The 25843-nt window shown below is 40.8% G+C and overlaps 1 protein-coding gene across 5 annotated transcripts; it reads right to left on the bottom strand.

Moving 5' to 3' along the window:
- Window positions 1-224: 224 nt before the first annotated feature.
- TFG (trafficking from ER to golgi regulator) lies at window positions 225-24527 on the bottom strand. Of its 5 annotated transcripts, none has more exons than XM_030234121.2 (9): window positions 24448-24527; window positions 20645-20747; window positions 18809-19016; window positions 12601-12684; window positions 11585-11731; window positions 9915-10082; window positions 7486-7626; window positions 3459-3548; window positions 225-1001 (listed from the first exon to the last, which is right to left on the bottom strand). In XM_030234121.2, exons 3-9 carry the CDS (start codon window positions 18990-18992, stop codon window positions 640-642), a joined length of 1176 nt encoding a protein of 391 aa, XP_030089981.2. In that variant the 5' UTR covers window positions 18993-19016; window positions 20645-20747; window positions 24448-24527; the 3' UTR covers window positions 225-639. The 5 variants fall into 5 exon arrangements, with proteins under 5 accessions (XP_030089981.2, XP_030089980.2, XP_030089982.2 ...); XM_030234120.2 differs by lacking the exon at window positions 24448-24527 and adding an exon at window positions 23385-23506; XM_030234122.2 differs by lacking the exon at window positions 24448-24527 and adding an exon at window positions 23385-23506 and having other exon boundaries at window positions 225-998.
- Window positions 24528-25843: the final 1316 nt, after the last annotated feature.

The raw sequence follows: 25843 nt of genomic DNA, 5'->3' as shown, positions 1-25843 counted from the left end.
AATGACAGCAGACAGCACAAAAACACCCCCTGCTGTGAAATCTCTGTGAAAGCCACCTGCAGTCCCAGCACCTCTCCATTTACACACCCAGAAATCTGCCTCTCCTCCTGCAGACCCCAGCACCACTGCTCTTCACCACGAGGTCTTTGCACCCAGCATGCAGACTGGTTTTAGCACAGTCGTCTCATTCAGTATTACCTAACTTCTAAAATCAAGATCAGCCATTTAACAGATGCAGGGTTTTTATTAGTTTTTCCATGTGAACATTACAATTTATAATACATCATATCTAGTTTGACCTCCAGAATTAATCTAATTTAGTACATCATGGTATTAGAAAAAACAAGCCTGATAAGTGGGCTAAACTTCCAACTAGTATCTTCATATCCTTCAGACAAGGCAAGCTAGAATGTCAATCACTTTACAGACATTTAAGTAGTGTTTTCCAAAAACCACCCAGCCCCATATTAAACTAGGAAGCAAATACAATTTAAAGCAGGAAAGATTTGGTAATTTCCCTCCCCCCAGCAGAATTTAATTAACAGCTATAGTTTCGCCTCATTACAGTTCTGGAATCTCAATTCTGGAGTCTGTCGGGATGGAATCACACGTGTCAGTCGCCGTCTTCGGGGCACTTCCTTAGCGGTAGCCGGGCCCGGGCTGGGTGTAACCTTGCGGCCCGAAAGGGGGACGGCTGCGGGCGTAGGGGTTGGGCCCGCTGGGCGGGGGATTCATGCTGCTACCGGGCGGGGGGTTGAAGCCGGGCCGCGGCTGGAAGGTGCCCGGGGCCGCCTGGGAGCCGCTGTAGGCGGCGGGCTGGGAGGCCTGCGTGGTGTAGGGCTGCGGGGGGAAGCTGCCCGCCGGGTACTGCGGCGGCTGCTGCGCCGGCAGCTGCTGCGCCTGCCCCGGGAAGGCGGCGGCCGGTGCCGGGGTAGCCGCCTGGCTGTAAGCCGGGAACTGCTGGGCTTGCTGCGGCGGGGGCTGCTGCTGGCTGTAGCCTGCTGGAAAGGCAGAGAGCAAGGTGGGGTGAGAGACACTAAGGAGCCCTGGGTGCCTGCAGAAAGACCTTTTGTTCCTAATGTCCACAGCGACAAACGCAAAACGATGCAGGAAGCACAGAAAAGGCAAACCAAGCGTGAACTGCGAGTTTTCCTGCCTTTCACATAAGCGCACGGCCGGGGTTTTGGTGCACACCGTGGCAGCACAGCACACTGACAACAGTTACTATAAAACAGTTTTCCTGTGACTGACAAGAAATAAAGAAAAAAAAATGCAAGTAGTCTTTTCCTTAATTTCACACACACAAAAAAATAAAGTCTTCATTGGCAAATGAGGCAAAATTCAATCCTTTTCCCAAATAAAACCTCCAAATTAAACTGTCTTGACAATACTCTCAGGATTTTATATTTAAAAAAATAATTGGTGAAATCATAGGTGTTTTCAGTTCCTTAGTGTTAATTATGAAAAGGTTATGGAGAACAGAACACTTTAGCACAAAAGTGCTTCCATTTACACATGTCCCAAATTTGATTTTTCTGTACAACACTAGCTTCCAAAAGGAATTTCTCTTCTCAGAAATTTTAAAATGGAACAAAGTCCTTTCATGAAGAAATAGCTACTTTTATCCAACACACCTGCAGCTACTTGCAATGAAACCTCTCCAGTGACTGGAATCCTGTCAGCATTAAACACCAGACACACAAATTATTAAAAGTGCACAGCCCTAAATGGAAAGAGTAAGGTTAAGAATGCACTGCAGTAAACTCACCTTGAAACTGGGATCAAAATTTACTCATGAGACAAACCTCTGAAGGGTCCATTTTTACACCCATGTATAAAAAGCCACTGTTGCCTAGTAGATCTACAAGAGTGGGAAGGTATCCTGCTCTTGGGGAGACATGGGTTTGAAAGGAGACAATACTCATGAGAACTAAAGCAACACAAACAAAAAGATCCTATGACTCAACATCTCCAAAGGCTGCTGTCAAGAAGTCCTCAAAGCAAACTCTGTTTCTGAAGATTAATTGTGAACTTAGTTATGACAAACAGAGGTGGCCCAGTAAGTTTCTGGTGGCATTTCATTTATACTTGATCAGGTTGGAAAGCAAAATTCACATTGCACTACAGTTTTCACAGGAATATCAATAAAATAATGATATTTTACTGATGGTAAAATATCATTAGACATATCCTACGATGGTAGGATATGTCTAGAAAGCAGATTGCAATTCCTTTGTTTCCCCACTCAGATTTTAAGCCTAAAGTGTCAGACAGAACCTTCTACTTCCAACAGGCTTGCTACTTGTGAAATGATACCTCAGTACATCTGCTTCTGTATTCTAATTACAAATGTGGGGAGAAATCTGCAGAGAACAAGATTCCATTTAGACACTCAAACCAACGAGCTCTCACACAGTGCACAGGAACAAGGTCTGAGGCACAAACCTTTAGTCCAACAAGTATTCTAGGGTTCTTATCCAAGCTAAACATGAAATTTCTTTGTGAGCTCTGCAAATCTTCTCATCTATATAAAAAGTGATGCACTCCCACTGTGCACCAAGAAAAGGTCACACTGGCTCTGAGTCACTTAATGGGAGTCTTTTGTTTAGTTTAAGGAGGATTTTTTAAAACAAGGAATGATAAATGCTTTGTATCATTTTCTAAAATTGTTAAGCAAAATGCAATTTGTTACAGAATCTACTCTAACAGGTTCACCCCTAAACTTCATCTGGATTATCATTCCTAGCATATACTATGCATTCATAGATACCAGCTGCTCCTAAAGGAACTGAAAGTTCTGAAGTGAAGTTTATTTTGGGTATACACGAAAGCCAGCTTTTCATAATTCATTGCACATACACCTCTAGTGCACTAAAATATTCTTCTGCTGAAAGTCCATTGACACCTTTACTTAAGGTATCAGCAAAACCAAAAACTAAAAAAGAAAAACTATCACTTGAAAGTTTCTCTGGGATTTACAGTATGTCTATTAGCCAAGGATTTACTGAATGACAACTACAATGTTTGCACCACTAAATTTTGGACACGGAGATCATTCTAGATGCAAGAAATAGGGGCCATCTTCAGACATCCTTGATATTTAAGGAAGCTAAATTGGGATGTTTAGTCACTTACTAGAATCCCATGACTGCAGAATATAATCCTGAAGGCTGCTCACCTTTCAGGTGATTCATTTTGCCTGCCTTTCTAACAAGGTATTCTGCTGATTAGCAACAAGGTCTGCCTTTGGTCACAATCAAGCAGAACTGAACTCTGACTACATATTAACAATTTAAACAGCTACAGCACTCTCTTCCTGGCAATTTCTGAATTGTGCCAGTTCCCACAAGAAACACAGGCACCTGGGCAGCTCAGCACCCTGACCTGCCCCACAGAGTCAGGAACTGAAGCTTGACAGGGTCGGGCACTGCAGGAGCTGCTGCTGCAGAGCTTCTTACCTGGGTACTGCACGCCGTACTGCTGCTGGGGCTGAGCCTGTGGCTGCTGAGCAGGGTAACCAGGCTGCTGGTACTGCTGATACATCTGACCTAGGGATTAAAAATGCATTTCGTTGAAGCCCAGTACCCTGGTGCATTACAGTGAACGATACCCTGACAGTTCAACATCACAGAAACAAACCCAGTGACATCAAAGTCCAGATTTTAGTTTCTGAAACATGCTGTTCTGACTAAATGAAGTTTATCTAAAGAGTTATGTAGCCTTACTATTGCACATTTTCAGAGACTGCCAGAATCTATGCACCTTAGTTAGCACTACTCTGGTGGGTAACAAACCAGGAATCTTTAAACATCTTCATAACTGCTCCAGAACTTACACTGTAAATTAAAGTACTTCAAAAGTTAAACACGTCCTCAGATTGTCTGTTTAGATTAGCTTTTTAAGACCATTTTTGCAACCAAGTACTGTAAGCAAGTGGTACGTTATTTATGCTGACCACATTTTCCAGATAAGACATCCATCTCCTAGCATTGCCAAGTTTTCTTAAGAAACCCAGCAGTATACACCCAAAGCAAAAATAAAACCATATATTCTTAAGCTTGGTAGTCCAAGTCAATGCTTATTTTTCCTACATTCACTGTTTTCAATTTCTTGGCCAGAAGAGGCAGAATATTTGTTTACACAACCTATGGGTCCTGTTGAGGCTTTATGCTTCTGCTGTTTTTCAATCTAGAAAGTCACAGTCAAAGAACAAAATCAATTATCTGCCAAAACTAAAGCTTAGCTGAACTGAAGCAGACATGGAAACTTTACTATTATGAAGTGTTACTGTACTATTATTCATTCTGCAAAGATCAGCAGACTGTATAAATAGACTGTAAACTCTATGTTTGGAGCTGCACAGAGACAACAGCAACTCGACTCTGCTCCAAGTTCTCCCAGACAGACCCTTGTCCACACTGATTTAAAGTAACTCCTTATTTCTTCTTTTATCTGTATTACTTGCAGCTGAAAGTAACAGTATTTTATATTCACACTAAGGTGTTTGGAATACTTTATACTGATGCAGTCACTTAAAATATTATTTGGTGTGCAATTATTGTGGGACGATGAGAGTGCAAAACACAAGGCTTGAAAAGACTTGAAGCCTGTTAGCTTTATAAGTAAGAATTAGAAACTCAGTCCTCTTTCTGAAGCTCATTTGACATGGGGAAGTTCTGGAAGAATAACCAGCAGGCTGCCTATCTTGGGATAGCTCCCCACAGGCTAACAGAGAGACCACACTGGCATCTGCTGGAAATCCCAGGTAGCGGGATACCAAAGAAACAGCACGGAGTTTTACCAAAGGTTTCTGAGAAGGCTTGCTGTTTTCTCCAGGGCTGAGGTGTTAGTGAGGAACAGACAAGAGTTCCCGTGCCATTTAAGAAAACATTCTTAATTTACAGCCATGAACAAAGGCAGGGATACTCTGGGCCCTTAGACACAGAGTCTTTCTTTCCCTGGATTTTTATTCTGAAAACTAGATGAGCTACAGCATTGATGTCTGGTTTTGTACTTAGCAGTGCTTATTGCAGTGAAAGGTCTGCCAGCATTTACCATTGTTCCCATGCACTGAAAAAGACTTTTAGTCTGATTCAGAATACAGACCATTTACACATATTCACACAACATTCTTTTCCTTAGAAGATCATGAAGTGCTTCTGGGACTGACATTTCACATGTATTTCAGCAAAGACTTAAAAAGCATCCACATCTGTATATAATTGCTTCTTGTGTGTGCTCAGGACTGAACTTAGTGACAGAAAAGCAGAGGCCACAAGACACAGCACTCTACTAGAACATCTTTGCTGGACTGATTTAATTCAAATTAGTGAATGCTGAAAACTTCTCAAGGGAGGCAGCCCTTCAGTAGTATCAGCACACAGAAGTGAGGTGACTTGATATTCACACATAACAACCTAATAACCAATCATAATCATCACAGCATTTACTGGCAGAGAAAGCCATTAATAAATAAACCCTAATACACCAGAATGACTGACACATGATTGGCATCACCAGTTTACTTATATCTTCAAAATACTGGGAAAGTGTAGGGGGAAGCAGAGCTTGGGGAATTTTGGGTTTTTTATGAAGGGAACTAATAATTTCAAACCAGTTTCTAAACCAGTTTCTAACACAACCTGCTGTTCACCAGCAGTGCCATTTATGCGAGTCCATCCTCTTGAGAACCTACCAATCAAAACCTATACAAAGTTCTGGCTGGGCAATGGCTCTGTGGGGACACCACAAGCCTTTAAATTACCACTGGACTGAGGTGCTATCAAACCTCAGTATAGAAAACTACTCCACGTTTCAAAGAAAAGTCTTTGAACACTTTGGAATAAAATTGATCATTGCATTTACATTACCAGCTTTGGTGAGAGACTGCTGTTTACCACATACATACCATGCACAGCATAAGCAACGTATCTCTAATTTCTAATGAACAAGGACAAAAGTTACTTCTGATGTCTTCCCAAAGACTGAACCACAGAGTGAAGAAAATATAATCAATACTTAAAAGATTGCAGTAGCAATAATAAAAACTACATAAAACTACAAATCAAACCCTTTATAATTAGTACTTGTTGCTACTATACTTTCCTTGACCCAAGTTTAGAAAAATCACACATCTACTCTGATACATGAGCCTAGATAACATCTTCTCCCCAAGTAAGATGAGTTTTACTGAAACAAATACTTTTCCCTTTACCTGGTGTTAGCAGCCATTCAGGATTCCAAACTAGTGTTGCTAGTGCTTTTAAGTGCTTCACTTCTTTGTTTCAGTTCCAGTTTAACTGCAACACTTAAAAATTCTTACCTTACTGTATTAAACTAAAGTAAAAAAATTACACTCACAAAATGCAAGTTCAGTAGCTGAGAATATGGTTTCTGAACATTAAGTTTTCTGGTTGCCAACAGAAGAACCTGGAGCCCCTTTTTGTAGAAGTAACTTTTATACATAAACACCAAACTGCTCTGTCTTTAAGCTACAAAGATGTCTCTTGTTATGTTGTAACACTTGACTAATGAGCAAGAAAAGGCTGAAAGCAGCAAAATAAGTGCTTCATAAGCTCCACTTCAACCAGCAGTATTCATACCTCTTTAAATATTATACGTAAGTACCAGCTGTTCAAATGCTGTGCTCGATCAAAATGTTAGTTTTTCCCCTCAGGCAAGACAATCCAAGTGACTGTGGATACTGTGATCACTATCTCACACTAGTGTGAGCATCAGTAAAGGGACTCACTTGTGCCTACACCAGCACAGAAACAATTTTATATTATTCTTCATATGGAGGAAGAAGTAACAAAGCAGGTTATTTCACAGACAGTTTAATCCAGAAGTGTGAAGGTCTGAAGGCTCAGCACACTTAGAAAATAGCACCAGAAGAAATGATGCCCAAATGTAGGAAACCTCAGAATACATAAATTCTGAGAAGTTAAATAACTTTTTAAAGGGCATAGTGCAAACAAACCTGAATACCAGAGTTAAGAGCTTAACTTTAAAGGAGAGCCAGCTGAGCTCTCAGGAGTTATAAGGAACTACCATGCATTTAAGATGGTTACAGGGTTTAACTTGACTAGCACAGAGCCATACACAAAAAGGAAGCAATGAAATACTAGCTCCAGTCTGTTGAACAGAAATGGTGAGTAAACAAGAGTTTTAATACATAGTAGACAAGTCCACAAACTGAGTTGAGTGAAAGCTTGACACAACATACAGTGTATGACAAGAGCACAGATGCAAGCAGAAAACAGTACCATGAAAATTCTCTCGTGTTACACCACCCGCCCTTTCAAACAGAGCCACTGCGCCACCTGCTGTTTCTGTAGGGACCAGCACGGGCAGCAAGGACAAAAGCTGTTCTGCCTAGGAGCACATATGGATTTGCAGTTTGGTATCCACTTTGGGTCTGCTAATTCAAGGCAGAATCAGACAACATCCTTCACATCCTGGACAGTAGAAAAGCATCCTGCTTACCTTCCACCTGCCCCGTCTGTGGCTGTGTGCTGGGGTAGGGTGGCTGCTGTGCCTGGACCCCAGGGGGATGGGCTGCAGAAGAGGAGGAAGCGATGCTGTCTGGCGTTCCTGATCGCTCCTCTGCAGGGGCACTGGGTGGTCCTGCAGAGGAGCAAGAAAAAATATATGTGAAATGAACACCAAGTTGGAATTAAAAAATTCTAATACAAGATCCCTCCCTTGCAATGTTTTTAACATTTTTTCCACTTCAGATTTACATGTGTGTCATACCCACGCTAAAACTAAGTGTATATTTGCACACCTAAACTTTCATTTGAAAATACTGGGGCGGGGGCAGGCAGAGGGGGCGGAATTTTCCACCTATCTCTAGGTCACTCATATTTCATTCTTCTGAGGAACCTGACTCATTTGTGAGATAAAACCCTTCATGACAGCATATTTTTCCAACAGCTTCAAGTGTTAACCTTGCACACACACACACACACACACACACACACACACACACACAGAGGAGCTGCCACGTTTGGACACAACATGCACTTACCTATTTCTTCTTATCTGGAGGAAAGGTAAAAGGTTGCATGGAGCTATCAAAATGGATTAGTGTCTTGCTGTGAAACACATGGACCAGGCCACAAAGTGTTTCACTGATAGTCAAATAGCATGTGAACAGAAAACCTCCAAAGAGGTGTTAAAATCACACTCCCAGACAGGATTTGGCAGGCTTTAGTCTAAAAGCAATTGTCTGCTCTGCTAATTCTGAAAATATTCCAGCTGACACCCAAAGACAGCACAGAAACTGGGAATTCAAGTTTTCTCTACATTAGTAAGAAGTTCTGAAACACATATGTGAACAAATATAATATACTACAATTTAATGCAAAATATTTTGTTAGAAACAAGGGAGTTTAAACCTAGATCTTTCCAGCTGTATGAATGCTACTTTCAAATACATACTTTAAGTTAAGCACAAGTACTAGAACTGCTGCCAATACATCTGCAATTTTAAGGTAGTTATATTTACACAATAAAAATATGCATCCAACAAGTCCCTGATTGTGTTTTCACCTTATTAGGGGACAGTTAATTAAATCTGCCTAGTACTTGATTTGCATTTATATACATAACTGCAAGATTGCAGCTTTAGAAATGGGATTTCTTATACCCTGCTTAAATGGTCCTCTGTGGAGTTCTTTGTACATTCAAAGAACGGTCAAGTAATTTCCCTCTCTCAGAAGAATTATGGAGACACAAATACTGAAATATCACTGATCAAAACCACTCATTCAAATAATAACTAATTTTCTGCCAGTTATGCCTCACTTGCTATTGCTTACTTGTTCAGACAGCCCACTGCAAGTTTTCAAGTACCATCTGGTTTGTGAAAGAACCATGCTGTGACAATACCCAAAATGTGCCAAGGAGGAAGAGATCACACAATAGGCCTGGTCCACAGACCTGTACTTCTTATTGAAGTCAATCACTGTCTGTGGGTACAACTTTCAATGCTGCACAGTCATAATCACGCAGTGCACATCTATTACTTTTACTCCCCACTTTTGCCATGGCTGGCATACTGGAGGAACAATCTCCAGTTCCTACTGGTTTGCTCATCTGTATCATTACTTCACACATCATAAACTCACTTGCTCTAGAGATGAAAGCACACAGCAAATCCTGTTAGCTAACAGCAGTTCCATTCTCACGTTTCAGTGAACCACTAAACTTTGCCAGGGCTGCACAGGTTCTGTGTAAAATCACTTCCCTAAGTTCTGCATCACACTCCTTATCACATTCTACACTGCTTTTCTAGCTTCAGTTATCCTGTATCAAGTTGACAGCATTCATTTAGTACAGTCAGTTTTCATATGCTTAGCATTCTATTACTAAATAGGCCAGCAGTCCTTCAGCTCTTCAAAAATAAATATAATTCAGACAACTATGTTATTCCTTTCTGTAAACAGTGAAAATGTTGATTCTATTTACTTCTAAAATGAAACAAAGAAAAGGTGGGATCATGCAACACATTCTAAATGATCCAAACAGCAGAAGCACAAGCCAAGAACATGAACTGCAAGATCAAACCTTAAAGCAGAGAGCAGTGAGTTCTACTATAACTGGCAGATACCAGTTAAGTTAGTCCACACAATAGCTTTAAGTAATACAAATTTTAAAAAAATGAAGACATTTTGTACTCCAAGCTAAAACACAATGCTAAAAATCAACAGCAGAATTTCAATAATTTGTATACAAAAGTTAGCACACAGACACAACACCTTAACATAGCAAGTTTTAGAATTCTAAAAAGACATAGTGAACACAGAACATGGCTTAATACATCCAACATACAAATGCTTTGTGACAAATCAGAACTGGAGCAATTGATTATGAACAGGTTTAGCTTTCCTTTTCACCAGCCACATCCTTACCTGACACCTGATCATCTGTCAAGCCAAAGGCTGACATGACATTCTTGCTGATTTCATCCTGGTTCTTTAGCGGATCGAATGCAGACATGCTCGCTGCTATAACTTGAGTGGATGGCTTAACATTAGCGTCAGCAGCAGCAGGCTTTTCGTCCCTACCATCTACAGCATCTACAAAGCAAAACGCCCGGTTACCAGCTCTCCAGAACTGAAACACCAGCGCGCACGCACGCACACACACACACACACACACTGCACTGTAGCAATCGCAACACCGCACATCTGGGGGGGCTTTATAAATTTAACTGCTGGAATGTGCATGTTAGGATAGCAGTGAAGAATCACTGATAGATCTCAAACTGGGATGGATCACAAAGCTTGGGTTTCTTTCACAGTTACTTAAAGATACGCTAACACTGTGGACTATCAATATCATACATCATGAGTTCTGAAATTCAAAGGCACAAAGTTCCTGCTTCAAACAAATGAATTGGCCACAAACGAATGAATTTGAAAGAATCCAAAATTAGGAAAACATACAGCATAGTTCCAACTTATTATGGTGTTTTATCATCTGCAGTTTCTGGTTTATACTCTACCTTCCTCCACTAATCTTTCCTAAGCTGACAGGTGAAGTTGAGATCTTTGCAATATACATGTAGCTGAATTGCTCAGAAATGCCTTACCTAATGGTGATAAATTTTCTGTTAAAAGCAAACAACTACAGAGAGATACAGACTGGCTAGTTTTGTTTAGTTTTAGATCATCACTCTAACCTCCTTCCAAATAGTTTGTAACCAGAATCCACTGTATTCCACTGAAATTACTGATTACTTGTATTGTAGGAACAGGGCTGGGATTTTTTTTTAAGCAACAAAAGCAGTAAAATTTCCAAGTGCAAATACAAAAGCAACATTTCCTAAAAGGTAGGCTGATGTTATCGGTTCACCTCTTTACTCAGAACACAGTACTTCATGGCTTTGTGTCATTATTTTCTATGTCCAGCTTACCTAAACTCTGTAGTTAAGCACAGAGAGATACAATATTTGCAGTACAACTGCCTGAAGCTAGGAGATCAATACCTCAAACTGTGAGAATAAGACTTTCTTTCCCATTTTGCCCTCCCGCAAAAATCCTTTCCCACCCCTACCTGCACCCTTGTGCTGCTTACCCTGAGACAGCTCTGATGCTGGTCTGAGCGCAAAATGTGTAGATTCAATTTCCTAACCTGGCAAAAAAAGTGGATATAATTTTTGCTGAATTCACTTCTTAGTGTTTTAGTGAATCAAACTTGCTTAGCAACACAAGATAAGCACCAGAGCTAGCCCAAAGTAAGCAGAGGGACTACTCAACTGCAAGCAAGAACTCTTCAGCAACAACGAACCATTAATTTGGCTAAAAGCCCTCAAAAGACATTGCTGGAGTTCACAGGTGTTAGTTACAGTGTTTTCGTACATTGCAACAAAACCTCGGATTCTGAAGTTTCATTCCTAATAAGTTAAGGGCTTTTCTCCAGATACACTGAACAAAAACTCTGTCTCTGAAATAACTAAAGCATTAAAATTTAAGTTCTGGGCCATCAAGCAACAATTAAAAATTATCCATATTTCACTTTGTTAAACAGCACACCACTCTGCAAATCAAAGCAAACAACTCTTTGCCAGGCTGCCTACCACTCTCAGGCAGATTAGTGGACAGCCCTGGTTCCGCTGGCGGTTCTAAACAGTCCAGTAAACGATTGACTTTATTGCGAAGTTCTATCAGCTCTCGGCGCAGGTACTTCACCTGGTTAGATTCTAGGGGTCTTGGTTGGCCATTCACTGCAAAACAGCAATTAGATAAACTTTAGACTGTAGTAACATCCAGTTTAAGACAACCAAAAAATTCCAACTTTTACTTGCTTGTAGCATCATCATCCTTTGCTGAGTCTGAAGTGACAAAGTTTAGTCCACACAGACTGAGCTCATTCTAGAGCTTACTGCTCCTTCAATATAATCTCAGTTCAGAAAAAGTTAAAAAGTATCAAAGCCCACAGTAAGTGTCTGCATTGTTTACTCATTTCCCTGAATATACCCTGAATGATGCAGTGGTTCTGGAAAGTGTCCCTTGAGAACTAATGCAGTCTACACAACACTACTACAATTCATAAATAAGGTCAGTGTCCAAGTTCAAGGCTTGGAACTACATGCTAAGTTACCTATGGTAGTTTGAAAATTAAGAACTTTTGCCCAAAGGCTAAAGGATAAAGGTAAACATCTATTCAACTCCAAGCAACTAACGCTAGTTTGGAGCAGTGTACCACTGTGTGATGTCAGCTTCGAATTCTCGTGCACCTATGAAGAAAACCCCACAAAAACGCTAGAGTGGAAGAGAACATGGAAAAGGGCACTAAGGAAGAAAGAACCACTGATCACATGTATATGCACATATGCCAAACACTTTCATGCTTTTTACACTTTGAGCAAGTGTAAAAAAGCAGTAGTTTCTATTTCCAATAAGTTTGGAAGTCTCATGAAAAACATCAAGAAAACAGGTATTATGTATTAACTCAGCAGTGCCAACTTACTGATCGCATTTTCTTCACCTTCTGAGGTGACAAAGTATTTTGTAACTCTCAGTGAAGTCCACTGCCCGAATAGTAATAAATATTATTTAAAAGAAATAGAAAAACACAGTATTCTATACTTACCAAACAATGTCAGCTTAAGTATCCTACTGCATTGAATTGCAAAGGAGAGATCTGAGCTATCAAAAATTGTTATAAGATCTCCATCTGAAAAGAACAAGAAAAAGTTACATTAAAATCACAGCCTATGACTACTGAGCTTCGCATCAGGACAGAAGTGTTCTTTCATTACTCAAAAATAACTTTCCTATTTGATTACGAATTCACTAGAAAAAATGTTTATTATTTTAGCACAAGAATAAGAGTGCAGAGAAATTGTGCACAGAAGGTAAGACAGAAGCATGAATGGCTCCAAAAGGGAGTCTTCTGACATTAGCCCTTTGATGTTCCATATAGTTCATCATTCCTTTATGTTTACATACAGGATGAAATATTAAAGTTAAGAGTTCATCACGTCCAACACCAGGACAAATTATGATACCAGTTATAAGTGAAATGCCTACACCAAGTGGCTCCAGAACTGTGCTGTTCATGAACAGCCAAGAGTCAGATAAATGGCACAAGCCAAACCCAATCCGATTTTTAAAAACCAGAATAAAATTTCAAATGTCTAGAACACATCCTCAAATATATATTCAGAACATAAGTTGCAAGACTATTATCATTCCCTTGCTGAAAAACAAAGTTCATAAGTAGAAGTGAATAGTGAAGATCTCTCTCAGCTTTAACACACAAATAAGTATGAAGACATGAAGACGCCAAAATAGTCAGAAGAAAACTTCCCTCAAACAGGACTTTAACACAAAGTCACAACTGTTAGGCATGGATTTCTTCCATGTCACATGTCAGAGGATCCTAGTGAATTTGCACATTGCCATCTGTCCCAGAAACTATATTAGAACTGAATGGGATCATTTATTCTTAAGATACAAAGGGCTATGCACAAAGCACTGATACCTTTTATCATATTAATCCTCAGAAGAGATATCAAGTTCCCATAAGTCTGGTCTCTCAAGATTTTTGAGTCAAGGAAAGCTACGTTAACATCTTTGCTTACTCAACAAAATCACAACTAAAACAAGACTATTGCCTATGGCAGGACAGATTTTCTGGTGTTTAACATGTTCAACAGATTATTCATAGCTTAAATGAACCCAAGCTAAGCAGTGCAAAGGAAAGAGTGAGAGCACATTATCAGGAAAACGTGTACTGGCACAAGGGACAGCAGGAACGCTTCCGGCCTGAGCAGTTTCATAACTGAGGTGAAACCTAGCAAAGTTTCACCTTGAAAAGCAAGTGTTTAGATAAATGCCAGACATCTTGAAATAAAGCCAACTCCAGGCTGCCAAGACTCCTCCACAAAACACTGTAGCAAGGGGGGGGCACTGTGGACAGACACAGAAACATGTTTTTCATTACAGATTACTGCCTAAAAATTCTGAGTATTTATAAATTCCTTACACATTGGTGTCATGGGCAACTGTATCTAAGTTACTGTTAAAATTTTCAAAGAAATTAATGCTTCAGTATGAATAGTAATAAAACATATTATATCAAGTAGAAAACAGCTCAGAATTTCAAGAACTACATATTCTAATTTTGTCATCCCTGACTACAAGCTACACCTCTGCAAACGAAGGCTTTCTTAAGTACTGTTAATAACACCTCACAGTCCCTGTCAGTCTTCAAAGAAGGTGCTTTCTAACAAAATGAAATTACAAACACTAATAAAGTGATGGCATATAAAATAATTTTCGCGTTTTCCTGAAAGAAATAGTGCTGCCTCCCAAGATTTTTTTTATGTTCTGTTTTCACTTTCACAATCTCAAAAGACATCTGTTGATAGCAGCATCAGTCATGAATTCTCTGAGACTGGAAAGTCTCCAGAAGCAAGGGCTCCAAACCCCACCAGGCAGCCTGTTCCAGTGACACACTGCCCTCCTGGCCAAAGCTCATGCTCAGCTTCTCAAACTGCAATTTCTGGCTGCTGCCATCTGCTCCTACTCCAAATTGCTCACATTCAATGGCCACATTGCACTCAATGGTCACAATGCTCACACCGCAACTCCCTTTCCACAACATTGACAAACCATCCTTTGATGCTCTTCTGTCATACCAGTCAACAGTCAGATTCACTGCCTGAACAAAGATGCCTGCTCCAAACAGTCTATCCTGCACAGAGAAATGATTACATGGATTAATGTCACCCAAAAGAACTGGGATCATTCCATTCTAATTCTCCCTCACCTACTTTAACCTTTAGGTTGAAGGCATTAAGAATAATAACAATTTAAAATAGAAAATTGCTCAGCAGAAAAAAAAGGCTGAGAAGTACTCAGTACAGAATCTTACAGAATCTTGTTAGATGCATAAAGTCACTTCTATGATTCCTATTGGCAGCCATCAAATTATTATCCGAGTATAAGCTAGGATTCATAAGGTATACATCAAGCCATAGAAGTTTCTGACAATTTAAGTATATTAGACATAGCAAAAAACTTCCCCATCTTAAGGAATGCCAATGAAGTTTAATTCCTGTTACCAAGACACAGATAGAATTACACAATGTTAATTATTTTCTGTTAAAAATAAACAGACTTTCCTTTATTTTTCTTTCTAATCTTGTTATTTTACAAATTTATCTTTCTTATTTTTACAAGGGACACCGCTTTCCCTCTCTACAATTTCCCATGTACCACATTCTCTGCTATGCCAATTCTAACTTTTTTCTTTCTATAAACTAGTGACTCCCTTAAACTAACCACTGGGATGCAAGGTATTTCAACATTAATGCTGCATCACCATGATGTATTCATGACATTAGAAATCTGAATCATTCCTTAGCCCTGCCAGCTGTTTCCTCATCTACTAAGCTTCATTATCTATTAGGCTTATCCACCCTTTTATTTCTCATTTAGTCCATTTTTGAAAAAACAAAAACAAACCACAAAACCCTACACAATCAAAAAAACACACTACATCAAAATGTAGTTTTCCTTCACTCTAGTAAATTTACCAAAGGCTGAGAGATTACTGACTAGCACAGCAGCTTGAATACATGCAGTATGAGTAAACAATTTTCTTTTACAAGGTAATGAAGAACAAGAGCAAAAAGGCCAATTTCAAATTACACCCTGTTTTAAATTCAAGCATAACTTAAAAAAAAGTAAAATTCCTGTTATTGGCTCCATAGGGCCCTTTAGCATGTGTAACTCAGTTACATGGTGTGTTTATGATGCAATTTTACTCTTTGATTCATACAAATTCACTGCTGACAGTCCTCACTAGTTTGTTTGGGGTTGAGGTCTTTTAGCTGACATTGCATTATGTGTGTTCAAGAACTTTAAATAGCGCACGAAAATTGTTTCACATCAAGCAGAGCAATTTCCTTAGCTCAGGAGTTTGAAAGCTTGAATATAAAACTTGACTTCACAAAGCAGCATTCAACCTGAGGCTTCTTTCCTCTGGTAATTAATAAAAGCACCACATAACCTAAATACAATGTAGGAATATGGAGGGGTAGATGAAACATTCTTTGAACACTGAAAGACTGTGCGTATGAATTCAGAGAAGACATAGATGGAGGTTACGGAAGTAGTGGACATCGTTAGACCAGTTTAAAGTATCTCCTCATAACAGTTCCAGACAAGCATTCCTGCAGATCTGCAGGGATAAATAACAAAACAGAAATTGCTAAAATGTATATATTCCAACACATCTAATGACTGAAATAGATTTAAAGAAGAATCTTAGCTTAGCTGAAAGGAAGTTAAAGATGTAACAGCTTTCATATGACAAGCTAACTGAAGCCTTGTTAACCTTTTCCTTGGTCCCTCACAATTCTGATAGCAAGAACATCAATTTGTTTACAATAGTGATGATCAGTTACCCCATCAGTTTACAGCAGTGATGATCAGCTAGCATAACACACACTGAAATCACAGTGGAATAGTAGTACATTCTATCTGGTGGGTTACCCTGGTTGGATGCCAAGGGCATCCCACCAAGCGCAGTCCATCACTTCCCTCCACGAGTGACCAGGACAGAAGACAAAGGACAAGATACAAGATAATAAAAGGGAGAGATCACAAATCAATTACCCTCATGGGCAAAAAGACTCAACTTGGGGAGATTAACTGAATTTATTACCAGTCAAAATCAAAGCAGGATAATTCACCTTTCAACCCCTCCTTCCTTTCCAGCTCTATCTCTTCCTACCCTAGTGGTGCAGAGGCAAAGGGAATGAAGGTTATGGCTTCTGTCACAGCTGAGGCAGAGGAGTCCTTCCTCTGCTCCAGCCTGGGGTCCCTTCCATGGGAGAGTCCTCCACGAACTTGTCCAATGTGAGCGCATCCTCCTGGCAACAGTTCTCCAGGAACTGCTCCAGAGTGGGTCACTTTTCAATTGGGTGCAGTCCTTCAAGAACAGCCTGCTCCAGCATGGGTCCCCCACAGGGTCACAAGTCCTACCAGGAAACCTGCCTGAGCATGGGCTCCTCTCTCTATGGGTCCTGCCAGGAACCTGTTTCAGCACAGGCCTCCCACAGGTCACAGTCTCTTCTCAGGCATCCAGCTGCTCTGGGGTAAGGCTCCTCCACAGGCTGCACTTTCATGGACCTCCATGAGCACATTCTGCCTTACTATGGTCAGCACCATGGGCTGCAGGGGAATCTCTGCTCAGCTGCCTGGAGCACTTCCTGCCCCTCCTTCTCCACTGACCTTGGTGTCTGCAGAGCTATTCCTCTCTCACATTCTTGCTCCTCTCTTCTCTAGCCAAAACTGTATCTGTGCCATAAGTTTTGTTTTCCTCTTTTAAATATGTTACCACAGAGTAATTACCCCTATGTCTGACTGATTTAGCCTTGGCTAGTGGCATGTCTCTCCTGGAGGTGCCTGGCTTTGGCCTCCCCTGTAGCCTCCTCACTACCAAAACCTGGCCACGCAGACCAAATACAATTCTGAGACGAAGAAAACTAAAAGTGAAAGCAGAAAGTCTCTAGACTGTGAAAGACAACCAAAGAATGAAACTGTAATTACTGTCTCTATCATACATCATTATCTTACTTTGAATAAAACATAGTATACACCAAAACCCCCAAATGACCATACTTAAAGCACAGATAAGAATGCAAAAAACCCGAAGTAACTGACTTGATTTAATCTAATGAAAAAGCATTCCATCTCCTTTCACCTTTCTCATTTCAGAAAGAAAAAAAATGTAGTAAGAGGGAAAACAAAACAACAAATCCACTGAGCTCCCTCTCACTAGAGATCAAAACCCAAAATATTGGTCAAGACCCAAAATGTACACTACTTACAATTTTGGTAAGTAGCATCTCAAAAACTTCATGAACCTTAAAAAAGTGAAATTTTATTGCTTAGGTATATGAACAGAAGTTGACATTTTAGGCAGCACAGGCAGCACTAAAGTTTCCTAGGGCTATAAAGAGAGATGAACCAGAATACTTCAGTAACATGGCGCTTTTTACTGTGCAACAGCATAATCATCAGTCTTTAGGAGACTTTGGATTTTATCACTTCATTTCAAGTTTCATTTTATGAACACCATCCCTCTGTCCCAAATTAAGTAACTTATCCATGCCCCATTGACATTCAAAGAGGAAAAGCCTCCAATCACAACTTTCTACCTCTATGCATCTCAAATGGCGCGCTCCTCATTCTGTGGAAGTGCTTAAGGTTATGTTTGTTTTAACACTAATGATCAATAAATATTTTCTTTGGAACAACCAATGTGCAACAGATTCAAATGGTCCCAGAGAGGAAAGATAACTTTTAATGCATTATTTCAAGTTAAAAATATTTTTCTAATCTTTACTGATGGACAAAAATAATCAAGAATTACTACCACATAGACCAAGTTTTCAGTCTTATAAGAACTTGTGTTAGGTCATACATGTTTATTCTCTTTACACCTTCAAAACCACTGAAAACTCAAAGAAAATTATTGAATCGATGAACAGAAGGGAAACCTGCAATCAACTTCTTGCAACAGCAAAAAGTGCACTTTCAGAGAGAAAAACTGAGGAAATATTTCAGAAAGAAATCGAGGAAATCCTGTTAATACAGCATAACACTAGATAATCAAATACAGCTTCTATTGTTTGATCAAAAAGATTTCACAAGGAATCACTTGCAGTTGCCCATGACTCTGGACAATTCTAAAAGGTGAATGTCAAAGTTTCTATCCATTGATAAACCATATCAGAGCAAAAGCAGCCAATTAAACCTCAACAGTAGTAATTAAACCTTACCTTCATCTTTGTATTTTATTGTGACTTCATCATTGCTCAGAAGTTTTCCTCTAAAAACTCTTTGCATCATTAGCACCAATTCATCATAGGTGATATCTTCATTATGAATAGGGATTCTCCTAATATCTTCCCCAAGCTGAGCTTTGATGATCAGCTTCCCACTTAAGTCCAGTTGCCCATTCATGGTGGATTCCTTATCACCTCAGACCTGTTAGCAGCAAAACATTAAGAACATTTCAGAAAATAGATGAAAATAACCTAAGTTATGTGATGACAGTTCTGAAGCTTTACATTATCACCTAATTTGATTACTTTTACGTGCCACTCCCATTATGAAAAAGAACAAATGGCGCTTTTTTCCACTTAAGAAAAGACTGCCAGAACAAGTGTCTTAAAGATTTCAGGCTCTAAGGTAGCTTTACTAAGGGGATCAACCTGAATCATGTATTATTTTTCTGAACAAATAAGGGCAGAGCTAAACATTGGTTTTATCACATCCATGATCAGAACTCACTGAGGGCTCCTCTCCTGAAAGGAAGATACACAATTTTTTAATTTTTGAAAACTTTGATTGGGATATTTTAACCAAGATTTTAGACTTTTAAAAGCAGCTCAATAGACCACACATTAGCTACTCATTGGGCTCAACACATGATCAGAACAGTCTGTTACTCTCAGCATTTTAAGAGGTGAACAACTGCTCCAACTAAATAGGAAGTGCAAGAAAGTCATCTTGTGTCCTGGCAGCACACAGCATATACTTCTGTTATATCTTTAACGTTTTAGTTAAGAAAATTTAAAAATTACCACTTTGTATTAAGCATCTCTCATTTAAAAACACTAAGGCTTTACATTTAAAAATCTGAAACTACAGTGAAGTTACTCAAAAAAGGAATAAGAGGGGAAAAAAAACCACAAAAAGAGATCCAAGTAGTTAGTCAAATGTCCCCCTCCTGTTTTCACTGTTTTGGACAGGGCCAAAACAATAGATCTGGAATGAGGAGCAAGTAAAGAAGCAGTCATCTTAACATTTGAAATACAATTACTGGAGATCTTAAAACATAGGCAGCCCATATCCAACTCAAGATTTCTGGAGCCACACGCACGCAAGTACACTGTTCATTCTCTTGCACAAGAAGAACTCTCAGAGACATGCAGCTATTTTTCTTTTACCTTTAAGGGTGTTATAACACAGTCCCTTATAAGAAAAATGAATTTTGCTATAGTCAGTCTATTTTTGAAGTACTGCACTGAAAATTCTCTCCTACCAGAAACAGGACACTCAGCTAAAGCCTTTAATACACTCCTTGATGAACCTCTATATATTTAACTCTACTGTTTCAGTGACAATATTTTGCATTAAAAAGATGGAGTATAATGCCATCTTTAGACTACAATTAAATTTCTGGGGGTGTTGGTAATTAACTGAATACAAAGCAAAGATTTCAGGCAAAGCCCTTTGTTTAACCCAAAAAGATACAAGCAATTATTGAACAAAACTCACTCTCCTCATCACATGTAAGAAGAGGTAGGTGGATACAGCCTAACTGCCAGGAAAAGGGACCAGCAATTGATACAGCCACCTTGCTGCTGAGGCACTGTGATGAAACTCAGAGGTTTAATGCTCACTAATGCATTATTCAGCTTTTGCAACATAGGAGTCTTGACTGCATCAACCCAAACTAATTAACTCTAAATTACATTTAAAAGCATAGGGTTTTGCACAAGTTGATTGGTTGCTGGGATTTTTTTTTAAATTTAAGCATTAAAAATAAAACAATATCGACCCACAGGTTTCCTTCAATCTCCTTTCCAAAAATATACATTTATCATTACCTTGTCTGCTTAGTGATGCTGGATGATTGGACAGGTTTCCCACCTCACTTCAGGACAGAGCGAGGATAAGTCGCCATGCAATATCAAGGCAGGGAACAGGAAGCTGCATCAGAAAATAAACATATTTAGAGTCACACTTCCCTAGAATGACACAATCCATATCAATCTTTCACTTTAGAACATTTTAGTGAATTTACCCAATATAAAAAGCCCTTGCTTTATCCATAATGTAGCAATCAGATTTACACTTCTGAGTATTGTAGAATTTGCATTCATCTAAAAGAGAACTCAAACAAGACATCCAATTTTGTAATAAAAGATTTATTTTTCTTTTAATTTTCTAATGGCATGTACGAATTCCTAACAGTAATGTATTCCTTTCCAGGACTAAGATCAAGAGATGATTTAGCATCCAGAACAGTCCAATAGGGAACACCCTTGGCTCCTCCCTTTTGACCCCCATGGCTGAACCCTCCTGGCAACTCCTCTCTTTCACATGCCCAGCCAATTTCAAACATCCATAATCTGATTTTTAGATGATTAGCTCCCAACCAGAGAAAAAAAGTATGTTCCCCTTTATTCATATAAAGCTGGGCTTCCCAGCTCTGCTCTTTCATCTCAGATGGAAGCAAACTGGAACATACAGGATGAAGGGAGATAACAAGCAAACCCCAGAAAAGACACAAAGCCACTCTCTGGTTCTCAAAGGCTGGCAGCTGCTCCCCTCATCCTGGGTACAAAATGCTCCCCTTTAAAAAGGGTTGTGCGTGCTGCTGAGTGAGAGACTGCTGTGACACACTAAGCAGGGGAACAGGAAGTGACTACTTTTCTGATGCCTCACTCACATTTTATGAAATAAGTAAGGCATGAAGATAGCACCCCTTTCACCCCGGAGCTGCTACAGCTCCAGGTAAGTTTACTGCACTGGACAAATACAGATAATGCATCTAAGAGTGCTTAAACCAAAGAGTTAATTTAGCTAACCCCTCTCCTTGTTTAAGTGTTGGATCTGGGCACTGGTTTTGCTTCTTCAGCTTTACTATATATGCTACTCAGGAACTGTTAACAGTAAGAACTGAACCTCATCTCTAAGTCCTAAACATACACATATTTTGGTGGACACAGCTGAACTCCTGTTGTCTTTCAAAAGATCAAATGTATTGTTCATTTCTTTGTGCAAGGAAAGGAACTACTGTAATGCCTTATTTAACCACATTACCCACAGAAACCTGCTGTCCATCACTGACTACGAAAAGGTAGCAGGAAAATAAATGCACTTTTTTTGGTCTAGCAGCTCTCCATTCTGCTTGAAGGTGTCCAGATTTCAAGACACAGATGTCGCTAGCGAACACGAAAGAACCAGACGCACACCGCTGCTCCAAGGTGAAGAACAAAAGGGAAGTTTATTTTCTGACTCCAACATTTATAGTTTTCCAAAAGTGACAGTGGATTGGAGGGTGACAGTGCCACCTCCCCAATGCCACTGGACAAACTAACAGTCCATGAAGTCTCTCCTCCTCCATAAAGGAATGCAAAACAATGTGTTATCTCCAGACAGTGTGCGATAAAGTTCTCCACAAGGAGGTAAACATCAGAAGGCTTAGAAAATCCTAGAAAATCAGGGCGACACACAGATTCTAAACACTGCAGTTGCTTGCAACTGTTACAGAAAACGATGTGAAATACTCAAACTGCTGAATTACACAGCACTAAAGCTTTTTCCCTCACTGTGACACAGCTGAATGGATAACTCCACTTAGAGAGTTCTACAGATAACACATCCCGAATGCACACTAAAAACAAAATCAGTGTCTACTTTCCTGGGGCGGGGACCAACCAACCAAAAAACATTTATGTCTCCATCTTTCAGACTACAGACTGTTTTCCATAAGAATCACACTGACATCTTTCTAACCTTCCTGGTGTACCACTTGCATTTTGCAGGTACAGACTTTTCCTCCTCCTCCGGCTCACTTTCCATTCACATCATGCATTAATCTAGGTGGTGCATGTGCATAGGGATTGCCCAATCTAGGCCAGTCACTTCAGGATCCCCTCTAAAACCAGCATCTCATGACCACGTTGCATTTCACTACCTTTTTTGCGCAGCAGCAGAGAAAAACAGCCTTGCCCAGGCAAGGGAAGGACAGACACTCGTGCTTTTTTTTTTTTTTTTCTGATCAAAACAGGATTCAGGATTAGAGTGACGCTGACAGAAACACGAGCAAACAGGAGTGCCTCCCAAAAGCCACCCGAGAGAGAGCCACGAGTTTTCCCAATCCCAAGACAGGCGGGGGGGTGACGCGAGGGAGCAGAACGGAGAAAAGCTCTTTTCGGTTTTCTCCAGTTCCCATTCGGGCAGGCCCGGCCCAAAGGGGAACAGAAATCACAGCCAATCCCTGCCTGGCAGTGAGGAGCCGGCAGCTCTGATGGCTCCCAAAGGAAAGCGGCTGGGTGACCCGGGAAACACCCGGCCGTGCAGAGGCAGGGATCCCGGGATCTCCCGCTCCCCGGGCCCAGGAGGCCGCGGGCGCTTTCCGCCTCCCTCAGCCGCGGCCGGGGGGACGCGAGGGGTCTCCCGGCCCCTCCACCAGGGGCCGCGTCGCCCCCGGCACCGGGGAACGATGGGGCCGGGAGGAGGGGGCGGTCGGCTCACCCCAAACCCAAATCTGCCCCTCTCTCCCTCCTTCCCGCCGCTTCCACTCGTGGCTGCTCCCGGGAACAGCCTCGGCTCTCTTACTGTGGCTTCTCCGCCGTCCCGCCGGTGCAGCCCCCCCCCTCGTCCAGCCCCGGGCACGGCCGCCGCCCGTACGTGGCAGGGCAGAGAGAAGGCGCCGGCGCGAGGCCGGGCCTGCGCGAGCCGAGCGCGTGCGCGTGCGCCGCGCAGGGCCCCGCCCCCTGCCGGCCGACATGGCGGCTGCCCCTTGCTCGCTGTGCCACCTCAGCGCTGCCGCAGCGAGGCTGCGCTCTGACAGAGGGGTTCTTTCGAAATATGAGCCTTGGCCTTCGTAGGCTGGCGGTGCTCAGAGAAAAAACGGGTACTTGTTAAACTTGCTAGGCACCCACACACAGGAGTCATTCATCCTTGAATGGTGGCATTACTCTGATAGTCGCACCCTCACACCCTCTCGCACTCCCCTGCCTTGCATTCAGAGCTTGTCCCCCTAAGAGGCAAAAAACATGAATCTGCAGCTAATTTCCTGCGTTTTGTCAATGGAAGGTGCGGGAATGGATTCCTGAGAGTGCCTCTCCCAGAGCTTCTGGAACTGGACTCGTGTTGCTCGGGGATAGTTGGGATTTCTGCCGTCTGCCTTCGTTCGGCACTGAGGCCGCGCTGTGCTGGTGCTTCCCAGAGAGCTGCCTAAGCAGCGCTCCCGAAAGCACAACAGTGCTTAGCTATTTCCTAGCGTTAAAGATGCCTCTGAAAAGACACCTTTTCCTTTCATATCTATTTTCTGCCGGGACAAGAAAAATGTAAGGGTTGTTTAATTTTTGTAGTATTTGTCCTTGCTGAGAGCTCTGTCCCTGCCTAGAGGATGGTCCAACTAGCAGTAAGGGGATTGAAAATGGAGGTGAGACTTTGAAATGGAAGTGAGAGAAGATGAACACCATACAAATCTTAAGTCTAAACATTTCAAGGAGGAGGAGGGAATTCGGGAGGCTTCTTTGCTAAACTTTACAAAGTATTTAGAAAATATTTGGGTATTTTCAATGAAAAAAATCTTTGCTTTAAAAAATATGGGAAAGATATAGAAAAGTGGATGTTTCCATCCGTTATACTTTCTGCCACTTCTATTACATACCTTTGTACTGATGATTCAGTCCTTCTTCAATCCATTTCTTTATCAAAGCAGTGTTTCCCAAGTGTTAACAAGAAACTTTGTGATCCCTAAAGCCCACATATCACAAACAGTACCAAAGTTCACGACACTATGAAGATAAATATAGTCCACGTGTAGATAAATATAGTCCACGTGTAGATTGTTCCTGTAATAATTTAGAATATTACCTGAAAAAGAGCATTTTAATTTGTTCCATTTCTGAAATTAGGATTCCCTAGATGAAAGGAAAAAAAGACATGAAATGTATAATTGGGGGGGATGGGGGCTTTATGCTGAAACTGTTCTATATTAAGCAAGAGATGCTCAGTGTTGGCAATAACAGTGTTTTATTCACATCTGAAATACTTAGAGACGGGATGCTTAATTAGTAAAAGAAGACAACACTTCCAATTCCATTCTTCAAATTCTTTGTAGGTTTTTGCCTCGTTCTTTGGGATAATATGGAAACAATATTTTTATTAGTTTTTTAAAAGAGGCATTCAAAATTAAATAGGGTGTTCTTTAAAGAATACTTTTGGAGAAAAAATATCAATTATTAGAGAATATCATCGTTCATTTAAGGAGTCATCCTCACAGTGCCTAGCAGTGTTCTACAACACAATCAAGTATCATCCTTCCTAAGCCTCACAAATTTCTAAAGGAAAATTTCTGAAGGAAATTGGAGGAATTGACAAAAGCAAGCATTATACATTGGATTTACAAATAAAAACTGGATGCCCATGGGTACATGAACTTCCTATCCAAAAAAAAAAGCATGAACTGCCTGTCCTAAATAACTTTTAATGACCTTCTCTTCTTTTTCTGGAGCAGTAGTGATGAACTTCAGCCTTGCTTCTGGTATGACTGCTCTTTTTAGAGGTGTATCAATGCTCCAGTGCACTTATTTTCTGCCTCATAAGTCAGCATGGATTTCTAAGACATGGAGGACTTTTCAGGACTGATGAAACACTTCTATGAAGACACTCAGAAAGTCTCATGTGTAATGCACAGTGCATTTATAATTGCTGCTTGTTGATATACTGTTTGGTTTCTAGTTAAATTGGATTTTTACTTGTGAAAGGGAGAGAAGAGCTGCAGTGCATTGGCCACGTCCAGTGGGCCTGGAATATACAAAGGGCATAAAGAGAGCAACTTCTGTGTGTCTGCACTGGAGTATAAAGCTGTCATTAGCTCAGTCCTTGCCAAGACCTTGGAACACAAGTAGCACCAAGAGGCTCAGGTGCTGCCTGGCTGCTTTGCAGCCACATTGTCCTGCCAGCACGTGCTCCTGCTCCTCTCTCCTCGTGGTGTCAGCTTATGATCTATTTCCAGCTACCTGCAGCTGGAGAAGTGTGTCCATCATTCCAGGTACCCGTGA

Source organism: Serinus canaria, chromosome 1, assembly GCF_022539315.1.
Source record: "Serinus canaria isolate serCan28SL12 chromosome 1, serCan2020, whole genome shotgun sequence".
Taxonomy (NCBI): domain Eukaryota; kingdom Metazoa; phylum Chordata; class Aves; order Passeriformes; family Fringillidae; genus Serinus; species Serinus canaria.
This window is presented reverse-complemented; position numbering and strand designations above follow the sequence as displayed.